Source organism: Spea bombifrons, chromosome 8 (genome assembly GCF_027358695.1).
Source record: "Spea bombifrons isolate aSpeBom1 chromosome 8, aSpeBom1.2.pri, whole genome shotgun sequence".
Lineage (NCBI taxonomy): Eukaryota > Metazoa > Chordata > Amphibia > Anura > Pelobatidae > Spea > Spea bombifrons.
Window position 1 is genome coordinate 25,316,163 of NC_071094.1, and position 27,563 is coordinate 25,343,725.

General features: G+C 40.4%; 2 protein-coding genes across 4 annotated transcripts in view; one reads left to right on the forward strand and one right to left on the reverse strand.

Annotated features, from left to right (window-relative positions):
* Window positions 1–10,620, forward strand: LOC128503841 (pre-mRNA 3'-end-processing factor FIP1-like). Its single transcript, XM_053474035.1, has 16 exons — window positions 1–397; window positions 3,079–3,118; window positions 3,845–3,920; window positions 4,221–4,324; window positions 5,175–5,221; window positions 5,433–5,435; window positions 5,729–5,839; window positions 6,139–6,272; window positions 7,297–7,421; window positions 8,198–8,303; window positions 8,611–8,803; window positions 9,302–9,359; window positions 9,444–9,496; window positions 9,602–9,764; window positions 10,127–10,300; window positions 10,419–10,620. The coding sequence occupies exons 1-16, from the start codon at window positions 352–354 to the stop codon at window positions 10,546–10,548; spliced, it is 1,563 nt and encodes a 520-aa protein (XP_053330010.1). The 5' UTR covers window positions 1–351; the 3' UTR covers window positions 10,549–10,620.
* A 6,053-nt stretch (window positions 10,621–16,673) lies between these two features.
* The window catches only part of LOC128503506 (ligand of Numb protein X 2-like), a 31,391-nt gene continuing 20,501 nt past the window's right edge, over window positions 16,674–27,563 (reverse strand). For all 3 annotated transcript variants that reach the window (XM_053473618.1, XM_053473619.1, XM_053473620.1), the window contains 6 exons: window positions 22,685–23,059; window positions 21,749–21,937; window positions 20,487–20,661; window positions 19,195–19,420; window positions 18,414–18,572; window positions 16,674–17,355 (listed from right to left, as the gene is read on the reverse strand). In XM_053473618.1, coding sequence (XP_053329593.1) covers window positions 17,220–17,355; window positions 18,414–18,572; window positions 19,195–19,420; window positions 20,487–20,661; window positions 21,749–21,937; window positions 22,685–23,059 — 1,260 coding nt within the window. In that variant the 3' untranslated portion in view covers window positions 16,674–17,219. The remainder of the gene's footprint in view (window positions 17,356–18,413; window positions 18,573–19,194; window positions 19,421–20,486; window positions 20,662–21,748; window positions 21,938–22,684; window positions 23,060–27,563) is intronic.

Consider the following 27,563-nt stretch of genomic DNA (forward strand, 5'->3'; position numbering starts at 1 on the left):
GCGGTATCACAGAACGTGGCTCATTAACCGTGAAAGTAATTTACCGGCCAGCTGCTCCAGCTATTAGCAGCACTACCCGCTGCCCCCTCAGTGCTAATGAGACGGGGAGCTCGTTGTGCCGACACCGGCGTTAGGACCTGTCGGCTGCTCCACGCGTAGCGAGCCCCTGGAGATGGCTGCACCTGGCGCACAGGTCCCTTGTTACAGTCCCCGTGCCCCCGGCTTCTCCTCATCCATCACACCGGTACTGGAAGCCGCTTTCCCAGCTACCCGCCTCACTACATTACCCTCGGCTTCCCGAACCCCGTTCGTTTCAGGGTCCGCGTTCCATCCGAAAGCGCGACGCCTCCAATGGGCAGCGAGGGGCCGGAGGAGGAGGAGCTCTGGCTGTACGGCGGTAGGTGGCTGTGTTACTGGATTGGGCGGGGTGACCGAGCGCTCTTTGCTTGTTTGACGTGTCGGTGGTTGGGTTTCCGTGTAAGCAATGGGTCGGCCGCGATACCCCGGTGTCCTGCTTGCTGTTTGGGTGCATGGTGGGGGGCTTGTAGGGCCCCAGGGTGCTGGGTGTCCGGTGTAGAGGCACTTGCCGGGTGTATGCAGCGGGCTCTGCGACAGACGCTTCGCTATGTGGCACGGGTGACCAGACTAGCCCCTTTTTCCAGGACCTGTCTACTCGTGGTCCGTGCCGAGCAGCACCCGCTGCGTGTACAGTACATCCGAGTCCCTCCTGTCCGCTCATATATACCGCTGGTCAGTTATATGTGTCAACAGGACAGGGTGGTCAGATCAGACCAGTCCGTTATCATTATGGCAGCAGGAGCAGACCAAACCCACAGACTGTTATTTTATTATTGTTTTATATGGTGCCATCATATTCTGTAGCGCTGTACACTGTTGCCTGTGGCTCTAGATTTAGAAACGATAATATAATAATTATAATATAATATTTGAGACGCTCCAGCCAGCTGTGTGGTCCCTTTAAATGTTCATGGCGTTGTTTTTGCATTTGCCTCATCCCTTGTCACGCAAGCCGAGCGCAGCTCCATGCATATGGCTCTGCAATCCCTGCAAGCTTAAAGCAGCCAATCAGTGGCAAGAATCCGCAGACCGCAGAGGAGGGCAGCTGCACATCCTACCTGTCTCGGTCGAACGCATGTTAAGTACATCCTGTGCAGTAGGATGATGGTAGTCGCTGGGGTATTTATGTTGGATGCTGCTCTGGCGCCTCCTCAGTCACATCCTGAATGCATTAAAAGGCACTCTGCGCGTTAAAGACGCAGCTCACCATCTATTGACACACATCCTCCATAGCGTAAGCAGGCCAGATCTCCCCTGTAACTGGCCCGTTGTGCACAGGATGTTGGAGGGGCTGCTGCCTTGATAGATCTGGGTATGAGTTGAGTCGCTCACATGGTTCTGAGCAGAGACACTACTCTGTTAATCAGCATATAGGAAGAGGTCATCCCCCACAATGAAAATCCACCCAACTGGGCTTGGGCTTCCAGGATTCCAACCTCACTACAGTATAGTTCAGGAATCATCCACACAAGAAAGAATAAAAGAATACCAACCGTCTTAAGCTCTGCAACCTTTTATTTTAATAAAAATTAATGTAAAAAGAAATGTCAAACTGCCAAATTTAGTGAAGCACTCTTACAACAAAAGCAGATGTCCACAATGAAGCTGGTTGTCGCGGTCCCGATGAGAGACCTGCTCATTCAGTGACCACGGCTTCGATGGTGGTTGTGGTGGCACTGCTAGTTGTTTTATTCCATGTTTCCCCATGGAATAGTTTACAAGCAATCTTCTTCTTTGATCCCACCAAGGCACCAGCACATGACCCCTCAGAGTCCTTGGCAGTCACGTTGGTAGGTGAGGTGGAGAATATTTTACCAACCAGGATTTGTAGGAAATTGTTACATTTCATTCAAAGTACAGTTTGTACTAATCCAAATGCACAAGTCTAATAGTTACTACAACAGTGTACACAGCTACTGTGTGGTTTTATTCTCATATACATTCTTTGTTTATATTGAGTGCCTACAAAGTCTGGTATCTTCTCTGGTGTGTTTGTACAATTTTGTTTATAAATACACTTTTTGCTTTTCTCTAAACATTATGGAGCACAGCGATACATTCATAACCAGCATACAACCTGAGCTTCTAGAAAGGGGATACATCACAGAAGAAAGAGGGACAGAAAGATGTTGCTGACCAGGCACTCTCGTGAGACTATTACACTGATTAATACCCCCCACATAAGCCTGGGGGTGCCTGGCTCGAAGTCTGTCCCTGCATCTTCTGAAGGTAGCGCCGTTTGGTTCTCATGTAGGCTTCCGTAACCACGCATTGTGTCTACTCTTCTTCCTGTAGTTACACGGCTGCATAATAGGCGTAACAATATGTTCCCAGAGCTCCCTTAGTGTATGCTTTCAAATAAACATCAAATCCCGCTAGATGAAACTATGTGCGCAGCTAATTAATCCCGGTACCCTTATTATGATTGGAATGGCAACTCCATATCCCACTTCATTACTTGGCTTTAATGGGGAGACTTAACATGTTCAATGCTATCATTTTACTGTAGCGATGACCCACTTGGTATACATATTCGCATTTTGAATGAATATACTATAATAAGGACAACTTCTATAAACCGAGAAAGAATACTCATGGATGCAGTGGGGTATTTATCTTCAGCGCTGCCTTGGGCCTAATCCTGATGTCCCGCAGCAGAGGGGCTGTGGGCCTAGGCCAGAATACACCGCTTGTCAATCAGGGTTATTGTATATGTGTAAGTTATGTATATTTATTGAAACCCTTCAGCATGTTTCGCATCGCCATAATGAGGATGATGATACACAAAACATATGCATAATTACTAAGTTATGGAAACACAATTTTGCAGCAAATTATTCCATAGGCGGCAGGTCAAAAGCCCCTGTGCCACACTACTGGGGGGGAGGGGGTCACCATATTGGGCAATCTGTGTCTATGCGCAGAGCTCTGATGTCTGCTGTTCTGCTGGAACAAAGTAACCAGGAAAACTGCCGAATGTAATACTGGTGATATTTTCAGGTTCTCCCGCATGTGATGAGGAGGATGGAGCTACTTCAGGGTAAGGATTCTGCTTTGGCTTCTTTATGCTTCCTAATTAAAACAGGATGAGGGGATTTAAAGTGTTTTACCAGACACGCCTTTAAAGACCACCTTCATTGTTTAATTGCCATAACCAAACTTTGCAGGTCTGGGTTCAACGTGAGTCCTGCTTACGCCCCTTAATCATCTGTCTCTTGGACACTTTTTTTGTGTTCCTATGGCAACAGCCATGAAAGCCCTCTTTATGAATTAAATGACTGCGGGCCACAATTAACGAGTAAAACAAACATTTAAATAATGCAAAATATGCCTTGATTAAAGAATAATTAGACTATTGAGAAGGTCTCCCTCCCCAATTCACTTCCAAGTGTTTCCAGCCATTTATGAAGCTGCTGGTTCACCTAACGCAGGCATGTCCAAAGTCCGGCCCGAGGGCCAATTACGGCCCGTGTTCCGGACTGATAAGGCCCCATAGACAAGTTGCCCAAAAGGCAGAGTGATTTAACACCTGTTTAGATTTGTCATCCAAATCACATAATGAAAAGTATGCCATTTTCAATAAACTTTGCATAAAATTGTTAATTTGCATTTAATTTTAATGGTTCAAAGAATGTCAGGCAAAATGGTCGGCCCTCGCACATGCCCGACCTAGCGGGTCCATGATTTAACATTCCCGTTCTGTGCTGACTGATACAGCCATTGTTGGAGTGTTTTATGTTCTAAGCATTTTTTTACATTTATGTAGCCGGTATGGGCAGTCATCTGATACACAGCAGAACGTCTCTACTGAGAGCCAAGATGACAAAGCTTTATCACTGCAGGTAAGGACATATGTAAACCTCACCATTATTCAGCCCATATGCTTCTAGGTTAACTGGTCAAATGGCAAGTGAACTGAATATTTTAATGCCCGGATGTCACTAGGTGTTATGAAGAGTCAGACCCCATGAGCTTCTCCTGCAAAGCCTGCACCCTCACTAAATATGCATTTCATATACAAAGGAAAACTGTCTAGTGACCCTGTACAAAAGGCCCTGTGTTAGCTTTTCAGTTATAGTGCCGATTATGCTGAATGTACGAATTGCAGTATCTTGTTTTGAGGATTTTGGTATTTCGGACAGGTCACTCAAAGCTGCAGTGATGATGAAGACAGCGACACAGACAGTGATGAGGATGATGTGAAGGTCACTATTGGTGATATTAGGACTGGGGCTCCATCTTGCATGTAAGTCTCATAACTTCAGCTCTAAATTGTGATTTTGGTTTACAAAACATATCCATCCAATATGAAACCATAGAAACACTATAAATTGCTTTGAGGAATCTTTGACAACAAAGGAAGTCGTTATGACTGGATAAACTAAGACCACCCTTTGGCTGGTCAGATAATTATAAATATAATTATTATATATATATAAATTTTAAATACCCTCTTGACTTACTTTTTAAGACTGACATGAGACACTCTTAAGGACATTCAATACCATCACTACATGGGTTTTAGATGTATTTAGATGGGCAGTCTAATGTCCCTGACACATCTGTTATCGAAGAATGCATATTAAAGTACTCTGCGAGGAACCCTGACCCTCTGTGAGTACTTTAGTCTGCATTCTTCTGAAACAGAAAAAATAAAGCACTTACTCGACACAGAATTTTCATCCATCGTGATGTGGAATTTCTTGAAAGTGCTGTCATTGAAATCGGCGGGAAGACTTTGCACATGAGCACTGGGTTCTAAACAGCACACAGTGTTCTGCAGGGCCAGCGCTGGAGATGAGTATATCAAGTGTAGGGAGGTGCATTCATCTGAATGCAACTCCTGCAGGGAATTTAGCTGGAGAAGGGGGAGATGTAATGGGGGGGGGTGCAGAATCCCTTCCATGCATTTGCAAAATGGATCACACAAAAATGTGCATATGATGGCTGGAGTGTCCCTTTAAAACTGATTTACTGGTGGTCTTTACTTCAGGGGATGAAATGGCTATGTAATATAGGGGAGTTTACCACTGTCTGGTTAGCTATTTATTGGCTAAATCTGCTCTGTTGAATGTCTTTTTTTTCTTTTTCTTTAGGGGATCTGCAGGAACTGTAAAAGCAAACAGAGGCTATGGAGTATCTGGTAAAGTGTAACGTGTTGTATATTATATGTACATTTTATGCTCTCCTCTAGACTGGTTGAAGCATAATTTAAGACAAAATGTAATAATTTAACCCCATGCATTATGCCTCGGCATTGTGTTACTTAAAACCCTCCCTTTTACTAATGTTGGCATTCATGTCTGGCGGGCACTGAAGGCCCTGCTGGGTTTACTCCTAAACCCTCCCCGAAGTTGGTAATGCACTCTAATCATGTTCAGGCCCTGGTTCTAAATAATGTATGGGACTATAACTGAACCTTTGATGTGAGGATGCTTCTGAGCTAAACAAATATGGATTATCGTGCAATTGCGGCTTACATCTAGGCAGACATCCCAACCTGAAAAAAGTTATTTCAGGCAAGTGGCTTCCCTGGCCTCACACCAATCAAGGGGTATTTTTTACGGACAAAATGAGGGTCCATATATGGATGTGGAAAATAAATCTGTAGGAAAATGAAGCATGATGCATGTCTTGTATTCAACTTTAGGTAAATTACCCCAAAGAGGAATAGACTTTTCTGCTCCTGGGTGTATCAATGGCGTGCCTGTATTAGAAGTTGATCTGGATTCATTTGAAGATAAACCTTGGAGGAAACCAGGTATTTAAGAAAAAAGGGATTTTTTTGGGGGGGGTAGCTTCGTCACATGCTCATGGGGAAACCACTACCATCCAGCTCTTCTGTAAGTAGTCCTCAAGCGTCATTTTCCAATTGAAAAAAGAATGCAGTTGTAAAACTGGTGTTCTAAGAAGACTTTATAAAAGGCGCTGCACCAGTCGGAGGAAATGTGTCAAATCTTTAAGAGCTATCGTACTAAAGAAATTTTAAGCATAATACTTTTTGTACTAATTGGTTTCATATCGTAAGGTATATTTTTCTACATTTTGGTTTTCTCCAAGGTGCGGATATTTCTGATTACTTCAATTATGGATTTAATGAAGCAACATGGAAAGTTTACTGTGAGAAGCAGAGAAGGCTTCAGATGGGACTGGAAAATGGACATCAGACAAGCAGCCAAGAGAACAGAATAACTGTACAGTAATCTTCCATCTTTTTTATGTTTTTATAGAATAATTTACAGAAGATATTGTTTATTCTATAGCACATTTTGCAAAAATTAAACCCCAGCCCCTGGTTCCAGGGACTTCCAGCTGTAAGAGTCGGAGATAACAGATATGTAATCCTAAATATTGGGTCCCTTTGTTTAATATGCATTGTTTTAAATGGTTATTCCTTGAAAACGTTACCTCCACTTGTAGACATTGTACCACATTATACTTAGATTGAGTGACAATGGAAGCCATTCTCTAATTATGTAGCAAGCAGGATCCATCAATGTATTTGTTTCCCATCGATAACTTATTTAGTAGAAATCAGATTTGGATGATTTTAGAATGTTTCATCCGTGGTATGGATTGTTTAGGGTACTAAATGATTAATTACTGTTGTTCGATTCTTAGAAATTCTGTTTGATATCTGTTTGTAGTCTGCAGTTACCTACAGGGTTTTTTCAATGAGAACATATTAAAGATCAGGTTTTTTGTAGTATTTTCATGTAAGCTCATCAGAATATTTAGTATTTTTTTTCATTAGGGAAAACACCAAGTCAAATGGGATTATCAGAACAGAGAGTACCAAATAATTGATCAGGAGACCTTCTTCAGGAGGAAATCATTTTGCTTTGTGTGCAGTTGAAGGGCTGCTATGTGCAGTTGAAACCATTTGATTAGACTGGTGTATCAGAGGTGTGTGCGCGCGCATGTGTGTGCATGTGCAGGGGTTTGTTATGGACTTCAATTTCCTTACATGAAGAGGCAAATTCTGAAAGCTAAAGAATCAAAGCCAAAGATTTGAAATGTATTTGTTAGAAACAAGAAACTGATGCAGATCATATTTTTCCTTCACTAAGCTACTCAACACTGGCTTTAAATACTCAAAAAGCTCTGTTCATGACTGCGTTCATTGTGTATGCTTTTGTTTGACTTCTTACAGGTGTAATGGAACCTTACAAATTGATACCATTTTCTAAAGTATATACAATGTTGCTTGTAAAACAGGTGCAGCAAGGGAGGATAGGCTATACAGCGAAACGTGGGGAAAACAGTAGTGTAAATACAGACCCAAAACATAACATTTCTGCTTCTGGCCATGAAAGAACTCCATCTGAAATTTCCGAAAACAGGTAATAATTCAGTCATCTTTGTCGATATTGCATGTGGGGCACTTATTGATGCTTTTTAGAGATCTTTCTAAATCGGTTAGAAAGTATGACATGGGGAGGCTTATGTGTAGGGTGGTACTGGGGATACACATAATACACAATCTGCCCTCACACATCTACTGTTGTCCCAGTCTGACCCAAGCATTCCTGCTGTTATATGACTGTGTGCAAATGTGAGATTTCATACTTTGGGGCGCTACACCAAAGGTCTACCAGGCATTTTGCTCTCTGCTGTATATCCAGCCTTGGGCTGCTGTGAATTTTTCCACCAGCTGCAGACTTGGCATGCTGATTAACCCAGATTAGTTAGGTTTTGTTATTTACCAACTATCTTTGTGTTGGAGTCCCTTGCTATAAAATCCTAGCTCGCCTCCGAACGGTATTGGGCCAGTACTTTGGTTAGTGCGGGCCGGGCTAACCTTAAGGTCCCACCAACTAATAACTCCATGCCAGATAATGGTCTGGTAAACCTCCCTCAAATCCAAGCTAAAGCCGTTTGAACAATTTTATTATTTTAATGATGATAAATGAATGTGAATGAAAGGCTTTTACTATTGCTTAGTTTCTCGGGTGGTGGCAGTGGGTGAGGATGGATACCAAAGCTACCTGCATATGGTAGCTCTTAGATCTAGAGACCTTCTTTTGTGATCGTCCTTTAGTAGTTTGTTTAGTATATGAAAGAAAATTCCATATGGTCTGTCTGTGTTACTGTTTTTCTCCTGTATCTTCTCCTTCAGTAAATTTGGTGGGACCATCGATGTAATTGGTGGCATGGTTTGCAGTATCACCAGGGTAGAGGGTAGGAGATGGGACAGTCATGACTCAGAAGATATTTCTATCCAGGTAACTCGTAATCTTAAACTACATATCCCAAAGGCAGAATATACTCTTATTCAGAATATTTGAAAGTCGATACAATTTATATTGTATTCAAAAATAATCTGCTACAGCAGACTGCATTCTAAACACAAGAAGATACACTGCTTACTGCTGCAGTCTAAGACTGTCACCATATCAAATGCATTCAAGCCTTTTGTTTCCAATTGTTTCCTTCTACATTGTAAACCCCTTTCTCTAAACCATTGCTCATGGCTGATTTTTATATATTTTAAAGTATTGGTTACATATAATGTTCATTTCTTGTCTCAAGATTCTTGGTGACCATGGATACAACACGCATAACATTCTTCAACATCAACAGCCGCCTCCACCACTCTTGCCACCACCAACTATTGCCCCAAATCCTTCTCCATTTTCTGGACTACCTCCTCCTCCTTTTCCCCCTCACTTCTTTCAAAAGCCTCCTCCTACTGCCCAGGTCCCACCTTCTTTGCGTCCACCAGGTGAGTGCATGCACCTGTTTGTAGAGACCCCATAAGGTAAAAGGGTCAACCCTTGCACATTCTTCTGCAAAATGGACTGAGTTGGCCCTACTTAATGTATACTCCAGTTAAGGAATGGATTTAAATATTCTTAATATAGGGCCATCCAAGCTATTGTAGCTGAAGCTCACTGGGGCTTGTCTTGTAAGGTGCTTAAGTGAATAAATCACTTTGTAAAAGGCAGAGGAAATTTTAATATGAAATACCATTACTTTACATTTATCAGTCAATATTCTCATTGAAGAATGGTTGTGCAGAAAACAAAAATGCATCACACTCTAAATAAACTGTTTGTTTTTGTTTGAACTAATGATATTTTGGATAGTCAGTCTGAACCCTTTATATTTCATTATGTTCTAGTATGTACATATTTGCCAGCCATATTTTCATTCTATTAGTCTGATATGGGCTCCATCATCTGAATTCTTACTGGAGTTATATTACTGTTTTGTTTTCTAGCCTTACTACCCCCGCCACTGGTGTCTACAACATCTGTCCGCATTCCTCCTCTTAATGGGTAAATTGAAATATTCTCACGTAAGCATGACTAATTTTATTAAACATCTTCTGGTAACTAACCCTTCTCTGATTGCCCACAAAGGCCCCAAATTACTTATACCAGGCCACCTCCACACCACAGCTACAGCTCTATGGGTAAGTGTCGTTTTGATATAATGTGTGGATATTTGTGTTTGTAAGTGCGCATTATCGATTACATTTATATCAATGTAGATCGTTTACAGACCATTACCATTGCAGAACCTTGTGTCTACCCACCTGTCTCCACTGCACACACCCCCTGGGTGACCACTGTGAACAAGGGGACCAGCAGCTTTAGTGAAGGGAGCGAATGGACACCTAGGAGACAGCAAGAACGGGAGACTGAAAGACCCAGGAACCAGACTTTCAATAACTACATGAAGTGAGTGGACCTACCGTTTTCTCTGCAATACTTAGTAACATGGAACAGTTATAATAACATTCTTAACTCGCCTTCGGTAAAAACTTTGGCATTTGAACATTGTGTGTGCAATAAACATGGATTTGAGTAGTCTGATGCGCTGCTGGGGTCTTACTAGATTTGAGGCTTAGGTCCTAACAAAATCTTCAAAAAAAACAAATGCATCTAACACATGCATACAACACACAAACACTAGGCAAACTGCCCATAAACACTAAAATACGGATTTCTCTGACTCTATATGGAGCCAACATGTCACTGATCTGTCCTCCTTTTTAAGAAGTGGTAGGGCTAACTCCTATACCGGTAATTTACATTCCAAGTGATGGTGATCGCTACCTGAACTACCACCGAGATAGAAGTTACGAGCATGAGCGAAAATATCTGCGAAGTGATGAACGGATTCGTGAGCAGAGCTGGGAGAAGGAGGAAAGACCTCGAGCGGAAGACAGTCAACGAGACAGAGAAAACACCAGTAAACACAAATCATCACGGCGGTAAGTATTGCGCCACAGTAATCTTATTACTAGTTTCAAATCTTAAAGTACTGCTTGATAGTATTATTAAGGGGAGACCCAAAAATATTTTGTGCTTTAATATAACCTTAATATTCAGCAAACAGAACAGCGAGGAACGAGACAGCCATCGGCGACACAAACGTAAGAAAAGCAAACGGAGTAAAGAAGAGAAGAGCAGCTGTGAAGATGGCTCCTTGGGAGCGACCAGACAGAACCACAGGGAGTAATGAGGAATTCTGTCCATTATAATATAGAATTAAAATATCCAAGTGGATTTTAGGTTGTTACTGAACTCTTCGATGGAACAAAAGACTGGTGATATTGAGCACCTAGATGTCGCACAGTGATGAGTGTTATCTTGAAGGAGCTATGGCATCAGTACATCTTGCCAGTAAGCTATATCTGTGTGGCTATATTCCACTTGTACTAGTATAACAGTAATAACATTCCCACTGTTAATTGTCCTACAGAAAGTTGTTTGTAGCCTGGAAATACTCTGAAGGCTTATCTGAGAGGTTATTGTAAATTATTTGATTTGGCATTTTACTGTACTAACCGATGTGCCAGATTAACTTATTTTCTATCAACCAATGTGCCTTTTACCCCTCGTAAAGGGTGAGAACCATCATCAACAAAAGATGAGCAGTAGTTCCATCCAGACAGTGCTAAACACTAACACATTTATAGGAAATATGAAAACATGTAGACGAGGTTAGTCTGTCAGTACCTGCGAATTCTTTGCTTATTCATGAACATTTGTTTTATAGTCCATGTAACTGATGTTTAAGGTAATCCAGCAGCGAAGAACTTCAAAAGAAGTGAGGCACTCTGATTAGAATGCACCATAATCTCTGTTTGCAGGCTAGCTATTCACTCCATTACCTCCGTGTTTGGACAGCAATTCTCTATTGAGTTTGAGTGGAAGCTGCTGACTTCTCTGTGCTGTGAGTTCACCCTATAGACAATTTGGCTAGATCGCTGCATACTGAGCAACATGAAAATCATTGTTCACAGATATTTCCACTATTTCACTAGTATCTATTAATCATGACAAATCTATAGCTAGTCAAGTACTTTTGCATTGCAAAATCAAGGTTAGGCAGAGCGGCAGACATCTTTCTATTTTAGGCCACATTTATTGTAGTGATTGAGACCGCACGTTGGTTTGTGCTAATTGGAGTAATATGGCTACCATGCAGATACCCATGTGCTATATATTAATTGGGTCAAAACTAATTTGTGTATATATATATATATTTATTGAATTTAATTGCACAGTTTGTAGTAGTTTTAGTATGTTATTTTTGCACTTATTACCTGATTTAGGAGTATATGGTCTGAGCCACATTAAGATGGAACTTTGGTAATCAGAAAATGTATTTAAAGGACATTATGGTTTTGCTCATCATGTAAGAGTCCTAGAAATGTCTCACAACTGCAAAAACAGTGCACGTTAACAAAAAGGTCTCACTATGTATGTTAACTCGGGGAATATGGAAATACCACCTCGCTCTAGCCAATAAAGCATACAAGCTTTTTTTTGTATGTCTGCATTGTTTACTTTTCTTGGCCATCATATTCATATATTCCATAATATTGTAACTGCTCCGCCCTGATGATTTTACCTAATGGGAGTGTGATGGAGTATGCATTGTCTCGTGTAATACATTTGCAGCATCGTCTAGAAATTGTAACTCCCCAGATGAAGCGCTCTAAGGATCGCGTTCCACTTTTTCAGAAGTAATGTTTGGCCTTACCCCTTTCCCTGCACACTTAGGGCCGTCTCAGTAAGGTGACCACATTTTATTTCTGCCATTCAGAGACCCACTATGAAGCGGATGAGATTACACGCACATGCATATATTTACACGCGCACACACACACTGAGTCACGTATACTATTATATATTAGGAACCCTTGGAAACCATGTTGATTTAATAATATACATACAATCATTACAGACATGAGCAGATTCAGAGTGTTTGTTTACCCCTCTTTTACCAGACATTACACACATATGCAGTCACACAAACATAACTGATGCTGGGTGCAGCTTACACTGAGTTGGTGTGAAGGAGGGACTCAGCCTATCAATCAGGAGAGGCTTCTGAACTCTCAGGCAATCAGGAGAGTTGGAAAGTCTCCCCTGAGACCACCTTCATGCACACTTCTCATTCTGGGACAATGGAGGCTGCATGAGGGACCCGGGATTTAAAGCCCCCAGGCAATCCGGGACAGGTGGTCACCCTACTTCTCGGGCTTGTCCACCTGATGACAAAGACTCCTACAGATGAAAGCACCAGCTAGCCTACCCTGGGAAGTTACTAGGTGTGACGACAGCAGCACTATTCCATGTTTTCTGGTTTTAGAATAGTTTGTGAAAGTCTATTCACTCATCTGCATACTGAAGCCGTGGCTAACATCATGTAAGGCACCTGTAAGACCATACCGAATGTTGCTATGGGCAGGGCACTTAACTAGCGTATTCATTTTCGTAAGACAAAAACTTTCCTTTCTGATTTTATTTCAGAATTTCTTCTCCCTGAGGCTGGTGGTTTGTGAATCAGGATTATCCTTCCTTTATTAAAAAATTTTCCACCAGAAATGCTTCAGGCCTCGATAATCCCTATCCCGAAGCCAGGGAAGGATTTAAGTAAAGTGACGAATTATCGTCCTATTTCCCTGATAAATTTAGACATCAAAATCTTTTCAAAAATCTTAGCAGAGAGATTAAAAAATGTAATACGGGTTCTAATTCATTCAGACCAAACTGGGTTTTTTACAGAAAGAAGCGGTGAGGATAATACCCGAAGGATCTTAAATCTTATATATGAATTAAATGAGTCTAACTCCCCGGCGGTTTTTATTGCCTTAGACGCCGAAAAGGCGTTTGACCGGGTTAACTGGTCATTCTTAGAAGAAACCCTTAAGATTTTCGGTATGAACGATGTCTTCTTATATAACATTCTGGCTCTTTATAAAAACCCTCAAGCCAAAATTACAGGTATGAATTTAGACTCTGATTTCTTTAATATCAATAACGGGACAAGACAAGGTTGCCCGTTAGCCCCTTTATTATATATTCTCTCTATAGAACCCCTTGCGGCTATCATTCGTCGCTCGTGTAAAATTAAAGGGGTATTAACGGGTCCAACTGAACACAAAATAGCACTATATGCAGACGATATCTTGCTTACTATAACTGAGCCAGAGACTTCAATTTTGGAAACTTTGGAACTTATTAAAGAATATGGTCAATATTCAAATTATAAATTAAACATAGACAAAACACAAACTATCGATTTTAATTTGGATATCTCACAATTATCGACCCTAAAGGATAAATTTTCCTTTCTTGAGAGAGGAGAATTTATTGATTACTTAGGTATTAAAATTTATAATAATTTTGAAGATATAACAATCCATAACTATATGACTTTATTAGAGAGTTTGAAGACCCAACTGGGAGAGTGGCAACGACTAGAAATTTCCTGGTTGGGAAGGTTAAACACACTTAAATCATATATAATACCTAAACTAATATACCTATTCAGAACTATCCCATTATTTGTACCTTCTAAGATTTTAAATCAATTTGATAGTATATTTTCATCATTTGTCTGGCTAAACAAGAAGTCAAGAGTATCACGCTCTATACTTAGTAATAGCTATGCTCGGGCTGGGGTGAATTTCCCCAATATTCAAAATTTATATAAAATCTGTATGCTCAGTCATTTTTTAGCCTGGGATATCAAAAGGGACCAGGATCTACCTTGGTATAATTATGAATTATGGAAATGTAATGGTTTTGACCCATTCCATCTTTTTTGGCTTAATCCAGAAGTTCTAAAGAATTTAAATATTGTTAACCCTTTAATTTTAAATATCTTAAAAAACATGTTTAAATTTAAAGAAAAATTTGGTTCTGTAGAATCTTGGTCACTGGGTATGCCCATAGAAGCGCTACATCTATGTATTAAAGATATAGATTTTAAAACCTGGAAGGCTTATGGGATAATAAAAATAGAAGATATTTATTCTCCAGGGGTTATTAAATCTTTTTCAGAAATACAAGAGAAGTTTTCTCTTCCAGCCAGGGAACAATTCTCCTTTTTAAGATTTACTAGTTTTATTAAAGCCAAATCCTTGAAATCAGCAACTACTTTAGATGCATTTGTGGAAGCTCATTCTAAAAAAAATCTAATATCCAAAATAGGTACATTATTAGAAAAAAAATCACTAATGGAAAAATCCAATACTATTTTGAAATGGGAGGCTGAATTAGACATTTCTTACCCACTAGAAGAATGGCATTCTGCCTGGATTAAAACAAGGAAAGCCATCCATTGTATAAATCTCCAGGAACAATACTTTAAGATTCTCCATAGATGGTATTACACTCCCACAATCTTACATAAAATGATGGGATCAATCTCAAATGTATGTTGGAGGTGCAAACACGAACTGGGCTCTATGGCTCATATCTGGTGGGAGTGTAGTAGTTTAATTGACTTAAAGAGTAAAATTAAGGACCTGTTCCAAAAGATGTTTGGTAAGCAATGGGAGTTAACCCCTCAAGCTTTTCTTTTTCATATTGATGTACCTTACAAAAACAAATTAAATTTGGATTTAATTATTAATATTTTAGCAGCAATAAAAATTTGTATGGCCCGCTGTTGGAAATCAGAAGTTGTACCAACATGGCCACAAATTATAAATCAAATTGAATATCAACATTTGATGGAGAAACATTTTTATAGAATACACAATAATCTAATAAAATATGAGAAGATCTGGCTACCCTGGCGAAATACTTTACTGTCTACGGTTTAATGATGCCTTCTTTTTCTCCTCATTTTTCCCTTCTATCTCTCTTTTTCCTTGGCAATTTATATTTATAGTCATACTTACTCTGCAGAGTACATCCCTCGAAAGCCTTACGCTCTGATTAAAACTAGGGCAGTTGCTGTTGCCGTCCAAGTTTTGAATGTTGACAGCTTACTTCCATATATGTAATATCCACACTATGTTATCCACTCGCGCGGAAATTTTTTGTGTATAGGCTGAAGAACCTTACTTTTAGCTGAAGGAAATACTGTCTGTATTGAATGTACAAAAAATTTAATAAAAATATAAAAAGAAAAAAAAAAGGATTATCCTACCTTTTTTTTTTTTTTTTTTTATATACTGTACACAAATAAATAAGTTTAAAATGGACATAAAACAGATCTGATCATAAGATAAACCAATGCATGCATAAACTTGTGGTTCTTAGTAATTTAGGGGAGAATACAAATTGCACAGAAAAATCTTTAAAAAAAAAATTTGCATCAGTTGCAGCAATACAAATAGTCTTGTCCAGCTGACAGCCAATTAGGAGAAGTATGTTCTTATTTAACGGAGTATATACATTATATATATAATTTTTTAAATGACAGGCAGTTTTCTGTGTCCATACACTTAACATTCTTTGCGGAAGATCCAGAGCACTTTAGTGGTTGATTATGCAGTTAACCAGATTTCCTGTTTTTCCCCTCTCTTCAAGCTATTAAATACCAACAGTATTAAACAATTTACTTAAATCTGTGTTTATTGAAATTTACAAAAAATGATCAAGAAGAAATGTTTAAAACACCACATATTTTGGTACATTTCCCTTTAAGACATTAGGAAAAAAAAAAGCATTATAGGTGAAAACCTTAACAGCCAACTTCATTTAACCGAATGTAAAAAGATCATACAATTCTAGGGCAAGAGAAGATCATGTTTGTAAGAATAACCACTGTACTCGCAGCAGGCAAACACTGCAGCCTAATATAATTTTAGATTATACCTTCTCATTCCAAAAAAACAGCCTCACTGGGAATGGTTTACACTTCAAATTGTAATTGTCCAGCATTACCAACATTTACTAAACTGAGAATACGTCACTGTGCATGAAAGAGAACCAATCGCGGTGAGTGCTGCAAGAGCCCCGTGTAATGCAGTTTAACGGTATTATACAGATTCAATCTGAAATTACATTAAGTCACCCTCAGTAAGCATTATGGGACAATATCAGCAATTCTTGCAGAAGAAGCTCACGCGGGTTGGACCCACATAATGCAGAATGAATATGGATAGGTGAAATGTTTATATCATCTGCAAATGAACCTCAAAGGTTCAATTCTCCTTCTCGATGGTCGTAGGTAAATTGACAGTGCAAATATACTTATAATTGATTAAGTGATCTGGCGTTACACTGATTGTGTCATAGGACTCTAATAAATTGCCTTAACCGGTAGCCTGAAACAAATGTTATAGAACGTTACTAGTGATAATTACGCACATACACAATTAGAGCGGCTAAAATCTAATTTGTCTGCACATTAATAATAATATTAGATTCTGATCCTTCTTCATTATTATGTGTTGTGAAGAAATGTAGATTTCTTTTTGTAGTTACAAGGTACCAGCCCCAAAGTCTCTGTTCTATTTGCTCTTTGTTTTGCAGCATTTTACTCACAGGCTGCCATCTTGTTTCATGTAGATCAAGGACCTTGTAAAACACAGACATTTAAATTGTTGATCTAGCAAAATCATACGTCCCGTGAATTAATGTTGGGTCTACAATGTTATATATCCAAGATCAGGTGGGAAGCGCCAATGTTTAGATGAAGCTCAAATGTTGCAGGGCACATCGTGACCAAACATTTTCAATTATGGGATAAAATCTAGTATATACCACATACAGCACAAGGATGTTTGTCATTGAAAGGTGCTGGTGCTGCATCCAGCCATTTGTTTTCCCATATAATGACATGAAATCATTCAACATGCAGAGGTACGTTGCAGGCACTGATTGGAGAACAGTCTAGAAAAGGATTTTGCTTGATCTTCAGAAGATTCTTCGGTGGTTTCAAACCAAACTGCCAGGCCAGGACACCACTGTCAAAGTGACTCTATTCTTCTGTTCTTTCAACATGGGGATCAGTTCCGCGTTACTCATTCCAATTGCCGACAAGCCATTCACTTCTACGATCTCGTCACCGCACCTTTGTTGGAAGGAGAGGCAATATAGATCAATGCATGTTAAGCAGACAACCCACTGATGTTCTAGAATGTCCACATATTTAAATATTAGCCATGACAATGGTAGCATGTTCAACACATCCATTTCTAGGAAAAAACATAGTATGTTTTACACAAAACCTGTCATTTTACAGAAGGCTACCAACAGAAGATACATGCCTATGTGGAATTTTTCCAAATGAAATCTGATTTGTTTTTACGATACAAGGCTTCCTTTCTAGAAATTTATGATATGTACACCATAAACAGATGATGATTGAAGGTACGTTTTTCCACTAACAAGGAAACAAATGCAGTGACATATACATTAATCAACTTCCTTTATCTGTAGACCTAGACCCTGCCGCTATTGTGGGTCATATATGGGGCAAATTTTCCCCTCCTCGAAAACACCACACTAAGCCGATTCTTTACGGCAATGCAATGACGTCTGTTCCTCCGCAGACTTTCATCGGCCTGTGTGTCTGGCTAGGTGAGCCATTCTGTTCATCACAGGCGGTATGATAAGCAGTCAGTGTTTCAGTAGATTGTGCTGAATATACTATTATTACTAAATGATGGGAACCTTAGCTCCTCTGACAGCCACATTAATAGCCTACAATAAAGCTTTAGAAAAGTAGCTTGTAGTCTAAAACTAAAGGGTCTAAGGCTTACGTGTAATGTAAGGGAATTCTAATTTACTGAGAGAGAAGTAGATAAATGAAACAGTCTCCCAGCAGAAGTGGTGGAGGCAAAAAAAAAAAAAAAAAAGAGAGGGAATTTAAACATGCATGTGATAGACATAAAGCTATTCTCAGTATGGTACTGGATCAGGGACTGATGTAAGGGATCAATCCACTACATCAGGAAAAACGGGCAGACTAGATGGGCCAAATGGTTCTTATCTGCCGTCAAATCCTATATTTCTGTGCTACTGTCCCTTTTACAGAGATGGTAGCAAACCAAATTCCATATTACACTTGAATATGTAGATAAAGCATATTTTTGTGGACAGCCCTACTGACAGGTTAAGCTCACTTACTTCAATCGTCCATCAAAAAAGGCTGGCGTGGCTGGCACAATCGTTTTAATGAAGAATGGCTGATTCCCTTTGGCTTCCTCATAACCGCCAACAATGCTGAAACCCCAGCTTTCATAGCTACTCTTCCGCAGGGAAATATGCCGACACCAGTGAAGACAACTGTTGTAAGAAATTAGCACAATTATGTTACATTACTGGAAACTATTTACAAGCCATAGCATTTTATCTATAAATCAATCATTCTTATATGCTTCAATTTTGCATCCCGAAAACCACTTTTACATTCTATTCATCTTCCTCAGCAATATTGACATCCAAAAAGGTATACAGAAGGTTTCATACAAAACTACCAGATGAACAACACGCATGTTTAGCAAGTCTGTGAGCTCTTGTATCAATAATGTCGCAATTCAAAACACCATCATTCTTCAAAAGGTGTTAACGTTGCTGTTCCACTTAGATAAAACACTAATAGCACTTATTTAGTGAAGAAAAAAAAAAAAAACCTTAGATCTGCCATTTTATTTTTGATAGAAAGAAAAAAAAAACAATAGACTATATTCAGAAGCTGTTTTCCTACTATCTACAGGAACAACCTATTAAGGCTTGCTTTTGTGTCATGATAACTGAGTATTCCCAACAAAAAGTATGAATGAGAAAGAAACACTGGGAAGGTTTATAATGCTGCATTTAGTTACAAAGAAAGATCAAATGGAAAAGGAACTTTAGGAAGGAGCTGCAAAGGTAATATGTTAAGTCAGACAACATACAGACTACATACCTGGGAAGAGCAAGCCAGGAGACCCAGAGTGGAGACCAGATCCTGCCACGTTCTCTTGACATTTCACCATCTCCATCGCTTACCTCCCCGTGCCTCTCTACCCCAGTAAGCTCTAAGGCTTTCAGGACAACATTATGAGAAGCTGCATTGGTCTTAAGAGCAGACACTGCATCCAAATAACCCAGAGAAGTTAGATCAGTCCCATTAATGCTGAGGAGCACATCCCCTGTGAATAGAAGAGAGACTGTTGCACATCATGTCATAAAAAGTACAGAAACGTATTGAATAGGAGCCACTGACATCACACAAAACACCAGACTATATCAGTTTAGGACAGACACAGCTTCTGTGACATATGTAAACATGTATTTTTATACTGCGATGGCTGCTTGGTTACATGTAGATAGATAGATAGAATATTTTTGAGGGAACTCCTTGTAACAGTGTTACCCCAACCAGGGCCGGCCTTAGGGGTGTGCGACCTGTGCGACCGCACAGGGCGCCATGGTAGCAGGCGCGCCTGCCCGGGACTTAAATTAAAACATCGGTTTTTTTTTATATTATTCATGTTAAATAAAGTTAAAAAAAAACAAAAAAAAACGATGCTTTAATCTAAGTCCCGGGCAGGGGCGCCGAGCGGTTGCTTGTAAAGTTCCCAGCAACCGCTCGACGCCCCTCACTCTCCGTGACTCCGTCGCGGTGCCGGCATCTCATGTTGAGCGCCGGCACCACGGCAGAGCGAGAAGACGGATGCCTCCTGCTCTCACCGCAGGACTCTGGCAACAAGGTAAGTGAGGGGGGGTGTAGTTTGAAGGGGCAGAGGGGGGGTAGTGAAGGGGGGGGCCAGAGGAGTAGTCCGCACAGGGCGCCACAACGCCTAAGGCCGGCTCTGACCCCAACCAACTGATTAGTATTTTTAGGTAAGCATCTGAAAGGAAGCATCACTAAAATGAGTATTAAAGTATTGTATTAGAATCCATTTTTTTGTAATGGCTGTGGCACTAAGGCTATGTACCCAATTTGATGAATACAGTTCAGACAAACTCTCTAGATTGTAAGCATGTTTGAGCAGGACCCTCCTCATCTGTTTTTTCTGTAAGTCAAATGGTTATGTTACATACATACTACTTGTTATGTCCTATCTACCTACTGCACAGCGCTATGGAATACGATGGCAATATATAAAACAATAAATAATACTGTTAAAAGCATACTACCCATAATTATATGCCCATTTTCCTACCATTGCATTTACAATACAATTGGCATAATTAAAGGGTTTGTGCAGTTACCTCTCGTGATTCTCCCATCCCGGTACAGACACCCAACCGGCTGAACACTGGACACATAGATGGGCAACTTGTTTTTATGATCACGTCCGCCTCCTATAGTTATTCCCAGAGATTCTCTTGGCTCTTTCTTCAAGCAAACTACCTTTTCCAGACCAGAAAGAGGCTGAGGTGGGTCCTACACCGGGAAAGAGAAAAAGCAGAAACATAGTCACCAGGGCATGAATTAGATTTCATAAAATAAATAAGTAATAGTAGTTCAAACAAATATCTAGTTTATTATGGTCAGATCGAATAGTGTCCATAATACCATACACCATCATTAAGTATTTACAGATATGTATGCACAACCAACTAAACCAAATTGTCCATCATCTGCTTAGGTCTTACATAAAACTAGAAAAATATAATCTTCACAATACTAAATTTTTTTTTTTTAGAATTACAGTGCGTCTCTTAAGTCTGGAACCATAGGACGTATGCTGATGTTTTTTTTCTGATTACTTTTACAGGTAACCCATGGCAGTGAGTAAGGAGGAACAAATTCAAGTTATTTTGTGGGTGGGGATCCGCAGTCAACTTTCTAAAGAGTTTAGTAGGTAGCACCCAGACCATCCACCAATCACACACAGCTGTGTTGGCAAGCTGATAGACATAACCCAGGAACTCTCCAGGTTCACCACCCAAATTCCTCCAGGTTGTAGGAGCAGGGTCTTAACATGCCCCACTCGTCGCCAATTTCTCCTTCAAATAGGAGTGTTTCCTTTGATGTCAGCGGGACCGCCGTCAGCAGGCAGTCCTGTCCGTGACAAGCAAAGGTGGGCACCCGGATAGCTGGAGCCCAAAAGTTCCCAGGTATGCGATAGGTGGATGTGATCACATATGTTCTGTGGAGGAATCATCTTCACCAATGTTTCCAGACTAACATGACACCCTGTAGATCGAGAATTCAGTCTGCAGACCCTCCTTCCCACCAAACATGCATATCCTGGTAATGCCATCCCAGCATGCTTTGTATCACATAATTAGACTAGCACATGCTACCTTATAAAACAGCGTCTTCAAGTTGTTGTCAGTTCATGCTTAAAAGCACTTGTACAGCAAATTTTAAGCCATCACAAGCAAGTTAGTCTTGTTATTATATAAAGTAGGTGGAGTGAGCACCCTGAACAGCTCCTAGGAGGATTTACCTAAAACACTACTGCCTTCGGGTTGTCTCTTTAGGAACCACGTGTCAAATAAGGTCTGTGTACGAATGTTATTACCTTCTGGTTTGTGGACTTCCTCCTGCATGGATGCTGACTGGGTCTCTTGCGCGAAAGCACAGGGCTCCCCCCATTGCTACTGCTGCTGCTACTACTGCCACTGCCAGAAGAAGCCCCCTCTTCACTTACGTCCATGAGCTGCACTGGGTTCTGCCTGAGGACCACAAAATTCACCCGTGCTTCGCTCATCTAAAACAAAACACACAACTCTTAAGAAACAAATAATGATTACAATGATCTTAAAACTACAAAAAGAAGAAAGTGTGGGAACGCTCCAAAATGTTTTCCGCACATATTAACTTTAAGTGAGAAATTAAGAGGTCACATGAGAACACACGCTGCCATTTAGCCGCTACTTATGATTGTTATGATACTCTTTGAATATATATTTATTTTGCTTCTGTTTCTGTATACCAACCCCCTCCGCAGTATCACACGAAACAAAATCTATAATGCGGTCGATTTGTAGAATGATGATGTCGGACACTATACTGAATAAATGTCTACATTACATCAATAACTAGGTAATTTAACCTGCAGACTATATCAGCAATGAACCTACTCTAAATATTATTGATTTTTTAGCCTAGGCAGATTAATATTTTACAGAACCAGTTACTCAGGATGGTAACTTCTTAGAATGGGTCACTGGAAACACAAAATTCCAGAATTTACCCCAATGACATTGTTACATAGCAACTTCTGGCATTGTTTTAAAACTTTAGATAGCTAATATATATGCCAGTAATATACCCAGCTTTTATATTTTGTAACTGATGTGAGTTTAACAAGGATATGTGTTTGAGAGTTCTTTTGAGGTTTATTTTTGGATCTATGATAGGTTTACTCAATGTGATGACAGAGCCACTCTGCCAGGAGCCTCTAACACCCCCTTATTGTGGGACACAAGCCCCTTTCTCCTTTGTGAGAAATTACCTGTATTACATGTGCTGCTGTTTCTGGTGTCCCTTGCCTCAGATCATGGCCATTGATGGACAGAACTTTGTCATTACACCTCAGCTTCCCATCCTTTGCCGCAAGACCACCATCCAGCAGATCCAGAACAAATACCCCAGTCTCCTCTGTCTTTCTGACCAGCTTGATTCCCAGTGGCTCTGAGCGATCCCTTTTCAGCAGGGTGACATGAATCACCTCCTTGTTGGGAACAGCCGTGTTGTTGCCGTCTGCCTGTGGAGGTCTCTGAGAGAAGCCTTTCTCCTGCAGCACGGTCAGGTGCAGGACGGAGCAAGGCTGGCGAATTAAAGCAATAGCTTGACTGTGAGACACGTTGCTGACGTTCAATCCATTGACCTGAGAAACAACAAGGAAGTGGGAGCGTTATTCAGCTAAAAGCTGCATTAAACCGTGATGCAAAAAAACATGTCCTCACCAACATCTGTGTTTAAAGAGATTTCACTGCCATGGATAAGATGTTTAGGAAGCATGGAATGCAAGTCGCTTGGTTTTACAAAGAACTCACAATTCATGAATCAGAAATTTCAACATTGTGGTCTCCCAAAATGAAAGATCTCAATACAAACCAGTACAAAAAATATTATTCCAGAATAAAGCTGTTCATCATCTATACATCGGTGGCATTTGCTAAATGGTATCTATTTTAGTACCCGTTTACCTCACAGGGCTTCCTTTGTGTGGCTGCAAAATATGCAATACAACCACAAAGCTAACCCCTTCATGACAAAGCCCGTACACGTACGGGCTCACAATGCATTGTTTTTAATGCGTTTAAGGGGTTAAAGAGTTTTTACAGGATTGGTTCCACAAGATTAAAGGTTGGCAACTGTAGCGCCGCTTCACAAAAAAAAAGTAGCAGGAAAGACTCAGCCAACTACAGACCAGTAAGTCTTTCATTATTAGTAGGGAAATTAACATGCTAAAGGAGACAAAAGCTTGTAGTTAATGGTGCATATTTAGAAAAAGGTCTTGTTACCAATGAGGTATGGTATGTATTTTTGCAGACAAAGTCTGCAACAGAGTAGACATTCCTGGTGAAACAAGCCAAAGAAAAGAGCAATTTAAGTAAACTAGAACAATGGTCCAGAGTGTGGCAGCTGCAGTTTAATGTTGATAAAGGTAAAACAATGCACTTAGGCTGGGGGGGGGGGTGGATACAGTTCAGAGAAGGGCTACTAAAACCACGAATGGTTTGCAGGATATAAATTATCAGAAAAATCTAAGGGATCTCGCTACATATAGTTTGAAGGAAAACGAGGGTGAAACAACTAAGTTACAGCAGTGAAGTTTATTTCAAAAGGAGGAGAAAAATTAGAACAAGAGCTCATTATCTAAAACTAGATGGCCAGGAGCTTAGATGTGACAAAGTTTAACTTTACTAAGAGGGTGGTAGATAAATGGAGCAGACTCCGAGCAGCAGTGACTAATACAGTCTGGGAATTTAAGCATTACATGGGATAGGCATAAAGCTATCCTGAATCTAAGACAAAGGACCATGTCTTGCTCAGCGCACAATGCATTGTGGCTCAGATGCACAGCTCATATCATCTGCGCCACTAGAAAGAAATGTCGCTGATGGTATCATAAATTGGTCTCAGTTTTGCTGCTCCCTTCAATCATTATACTCACTGGCTCTATAGCATACAATTCTGATGCATCAGTTTACCAACACGAGGTGTGGGCCCATTGGTCATCATGGTGAAGGATGTCTAGGTTATGACATCATAAACTGGTGCCTTTCCTCCTAACATGGGGATTGGAAACTAAGCAAGAGGAGATCTGGTATGCACCTGCGTGCAGAGTGGGGGTAGGGGGTGATAGATAGTGGGGGCGAGATGGTGAGGAGGCAAAAGAAATGTGGTAGTTCCCATGTGTGCAATCTGGGTGCTAAGGCAAGTCCTTTAGATGTAGCGTGGGTGCTGGGGCAAGTCCTGTGAGCGCAATCTGGGTGCCAGAGCTGGCCTTGGGCGTGCGACCACGAATACTAATGTGCATTTTTCACTTAACCACGCTTTGGTAGTTTTCTGTATGTTTTTATGATTCCAACTTTGTTAACACCATAAATGTAATTTGTTGATCTGTGATGAATTAATGTTCATATTCTTAATTGTGCATTCTGATGGGCCAACCTTTCATAGTTTCTTCTAGCTGGTCCTTTAATATACTCAAACTGGCCCTTAATGTATTATTATTATTAGACACAATACAGCTACTTGGTGTAAAAACTAGGAAAGCTTGAACCAATGGCCCAGCGCACGAAAGTAAAAAAAATATATTAATATACTGATGTGATATTGGGAGTTATGCTGTACCACAGTCAGTGTCTGTCTCAGTATATAGTGATGGGAGATATGCTGTACCACCAGCTGTCTCGATCTTGCTATAACCATAAGAGATACACTGTACCACACTCAGTGTCTGGACCACAATATATAATGATAGGCGTTGTACTGTTGTGGTATACCACTGTCAGGCTCAGCATATATATATATATATATATATGTGTATGTATGTATGTATGTATGTATGTATGTATATATATATATATATATATATATATATATATATATATACACACACACCGTATTTGCTCGATTATAAGACGACCCTGATTATAAGACGACCCCCCAAATCTGAATATTAATTTAGGAAAAAAAGAAAAAGCCTCAATATAAGACGACCCTTTAGGAAAAAAGTTTTACCAGTAAATGTTAATTCATGTAAATTATTTTTTTTAATAAAAGCTATGATTGAGAAAAATATTTTGGTTTTATTTCCTTCTATTTTCCAACCTGCCCCCCAGTTATGCACATCTGCCCCAGAAATGCCTTATACCCCCTATATGCCACTGTGCCCCATGATATGCCTTTTAATCCTCTAAATGCCACTGTGCCTCCAGAAATGCCTTATACCCCTATATGCCACTCTGGCATTTAGAGGGTTAAAATGCATATTATGGGGAAGAGTGGCATATAGGGAGGTTTAAGGCATTCAGGAGGCAGAGTGGCGTATAGAGTGTTAAAAAGGCATTTCTGGAGGCAGAGTGGCATTAAGGGGATTAAAAGGCATTTCACAGAGCACTCTGCCTCTAGAAATGCCTTATGCCCCCCATTTAACACTCCCCCCCCCCCCCTTATAGGTGCTTCTGACTTCCTTGTCATGTAGCCGGGGCAGCATGTAGATCCCACACACTTACGCTGCAGCCGGGAGGAGGCGTGGCTAGCAGCAGGGGTTGTCTGCATCCATCACGCAGACCTTCCCCGACTGTCAGAGATCAGAGTTCCCGGTACCGACATCTACACGCTGCCCCAGCTACACACCGGGGACTCAGAAGTACCGGTAAGTGGGGCGGGGGGGAGACAGGAGGATCCAGGTCCCCTGCAGCTGCGGGAGATCTGGATCTTAGTCGTCTCATAGTCAGACCTATTTGAGGTCTGATTATAAGACGACCCCGATTATAAGACAAGGGGTATTTTTCAGAGCATTTGCTCTGAAAAAAACCTTGTCTTATAATCGAGCAAATACGGTATATATACTGTACCACTGTCAGGCTCAGTATATATTGATGCAAGTTATGCTGTACCACCCTCAGTGTCGAAATGTGAAGAAGTCACTGGGTTTGGGGAAATTTGTTTTTTTAACTCTACAGTTTTAATAGCATGAAATTTCTTGTTATTTATCTACTTTCCCTAAAATAACCTCTGTACAGTTATAGTGGTGGGTACAACTTTCTATTCTTGCCTTGGACGCAAAAACAGGTAGCTCACAGCTTTGCCCCTCTCGCTCAGCTGCTACTTTAAAGTCAGAGCGACGGATGTCACTGACACATTTAGTGTAATGCTGTTGGGGGGGACCAAAGTATCACTGATGACCTGTTTGGGCCCAAAATGGCACTGACAAGCTGTTTGGAGACAAAGCTGGCACTGTGGGAAGTGAGTGACATATTACATGGTGAAGGCGGGGTGGCCAAAAGAGGTGGAGTATAAAATGGGTGTGGTTAGTGGGTTTATGTTCGATAAAGGGAAGGTGTTGGAAATATTGCCGCACCCACTGGGGGGTAGCCAAAAAAAAAAAAAAAAAATTACACCCAGGCTCAGGGACCCTAGGCTTGGCCCTGCTCCTACGACACCCACTGCCCCTTCAAAAAGGTAACATTAACAACATGCGGTGCCAAAATCCCCTTTAAATAAAACATTTTAACTTAATTCCAAGAAAATGCTGTGTTAAGAGTACTGTTTTATATATCCATGGTGTTTCAGGTAGAATAACAAAATATACATTTTTATCTTGCTGCAGGGATGAAGTTAATCACCACTAAGTGACAGATTTCAAAACCCCACCTTAATAATGCCCAGAGGGATAATTCACGCTATGCTACACCCATGTGTGGGGTGAGCTTCAACAGATGATTTGCATTTCACACTGTGTTTTAATGGGCTTCACATGTCTATAAATCAGAATTTTAAGGTATTATTAAACACAAAGGGGCTGATGCACTGCAAATGCCAACCCTACCTAAATAAAACACATCCCACCACTTAGTCTGTCAATCTTTGGGTATCCTGTTGTATTTTTGTTTATTAAAAAATAGACTGCTTTGAACATGATAAGGAGACAGTTACTGTTGCTTCATTACTGTAGGTAGTAGCAGGTTTACCAACCAGTCATTGCAAAACACAACATCACTTAAAAGACAAAGTGCATATCTTTACATAGCCAATGTCTGGTTTACAGACACTGGTGCTGCTGTATAAAACTTTAATAGTGTTGTCTTTATAAGACAGTAGCATTTTTTATGGAAAAAAAGGTTGATAAAGCTTATATGACTGAGAAAACAGAA

What these genes read in the sequence shown, in the direction of transcription:
- LOC128503841 (XM_053474035.1), top strand. Translation starts at nt 352, where the DNA reads ATGGGCAGCGAGGGGCCGGAGGAGGAGGAGCTCTGGCTGTACGGCG. An exon ending in ACTGGGGCTCCATCTTGCAT is followed by an intron (nt 4,325 to 5,174) that starts GTAAGTCTCATA and finishes CTTTTTCTTTAG; the next exon opens with GGGATCTGCAGGAACTGTAA. An exon ending in AAACACAAATCATCACGGCG is followed by an intron (nt 10,301 to 10,418) that starts GTAAGTATTGCG and finishes CTTAATATTCAG; the next exon opens with CAAACAGAACAGCGAGGAAC.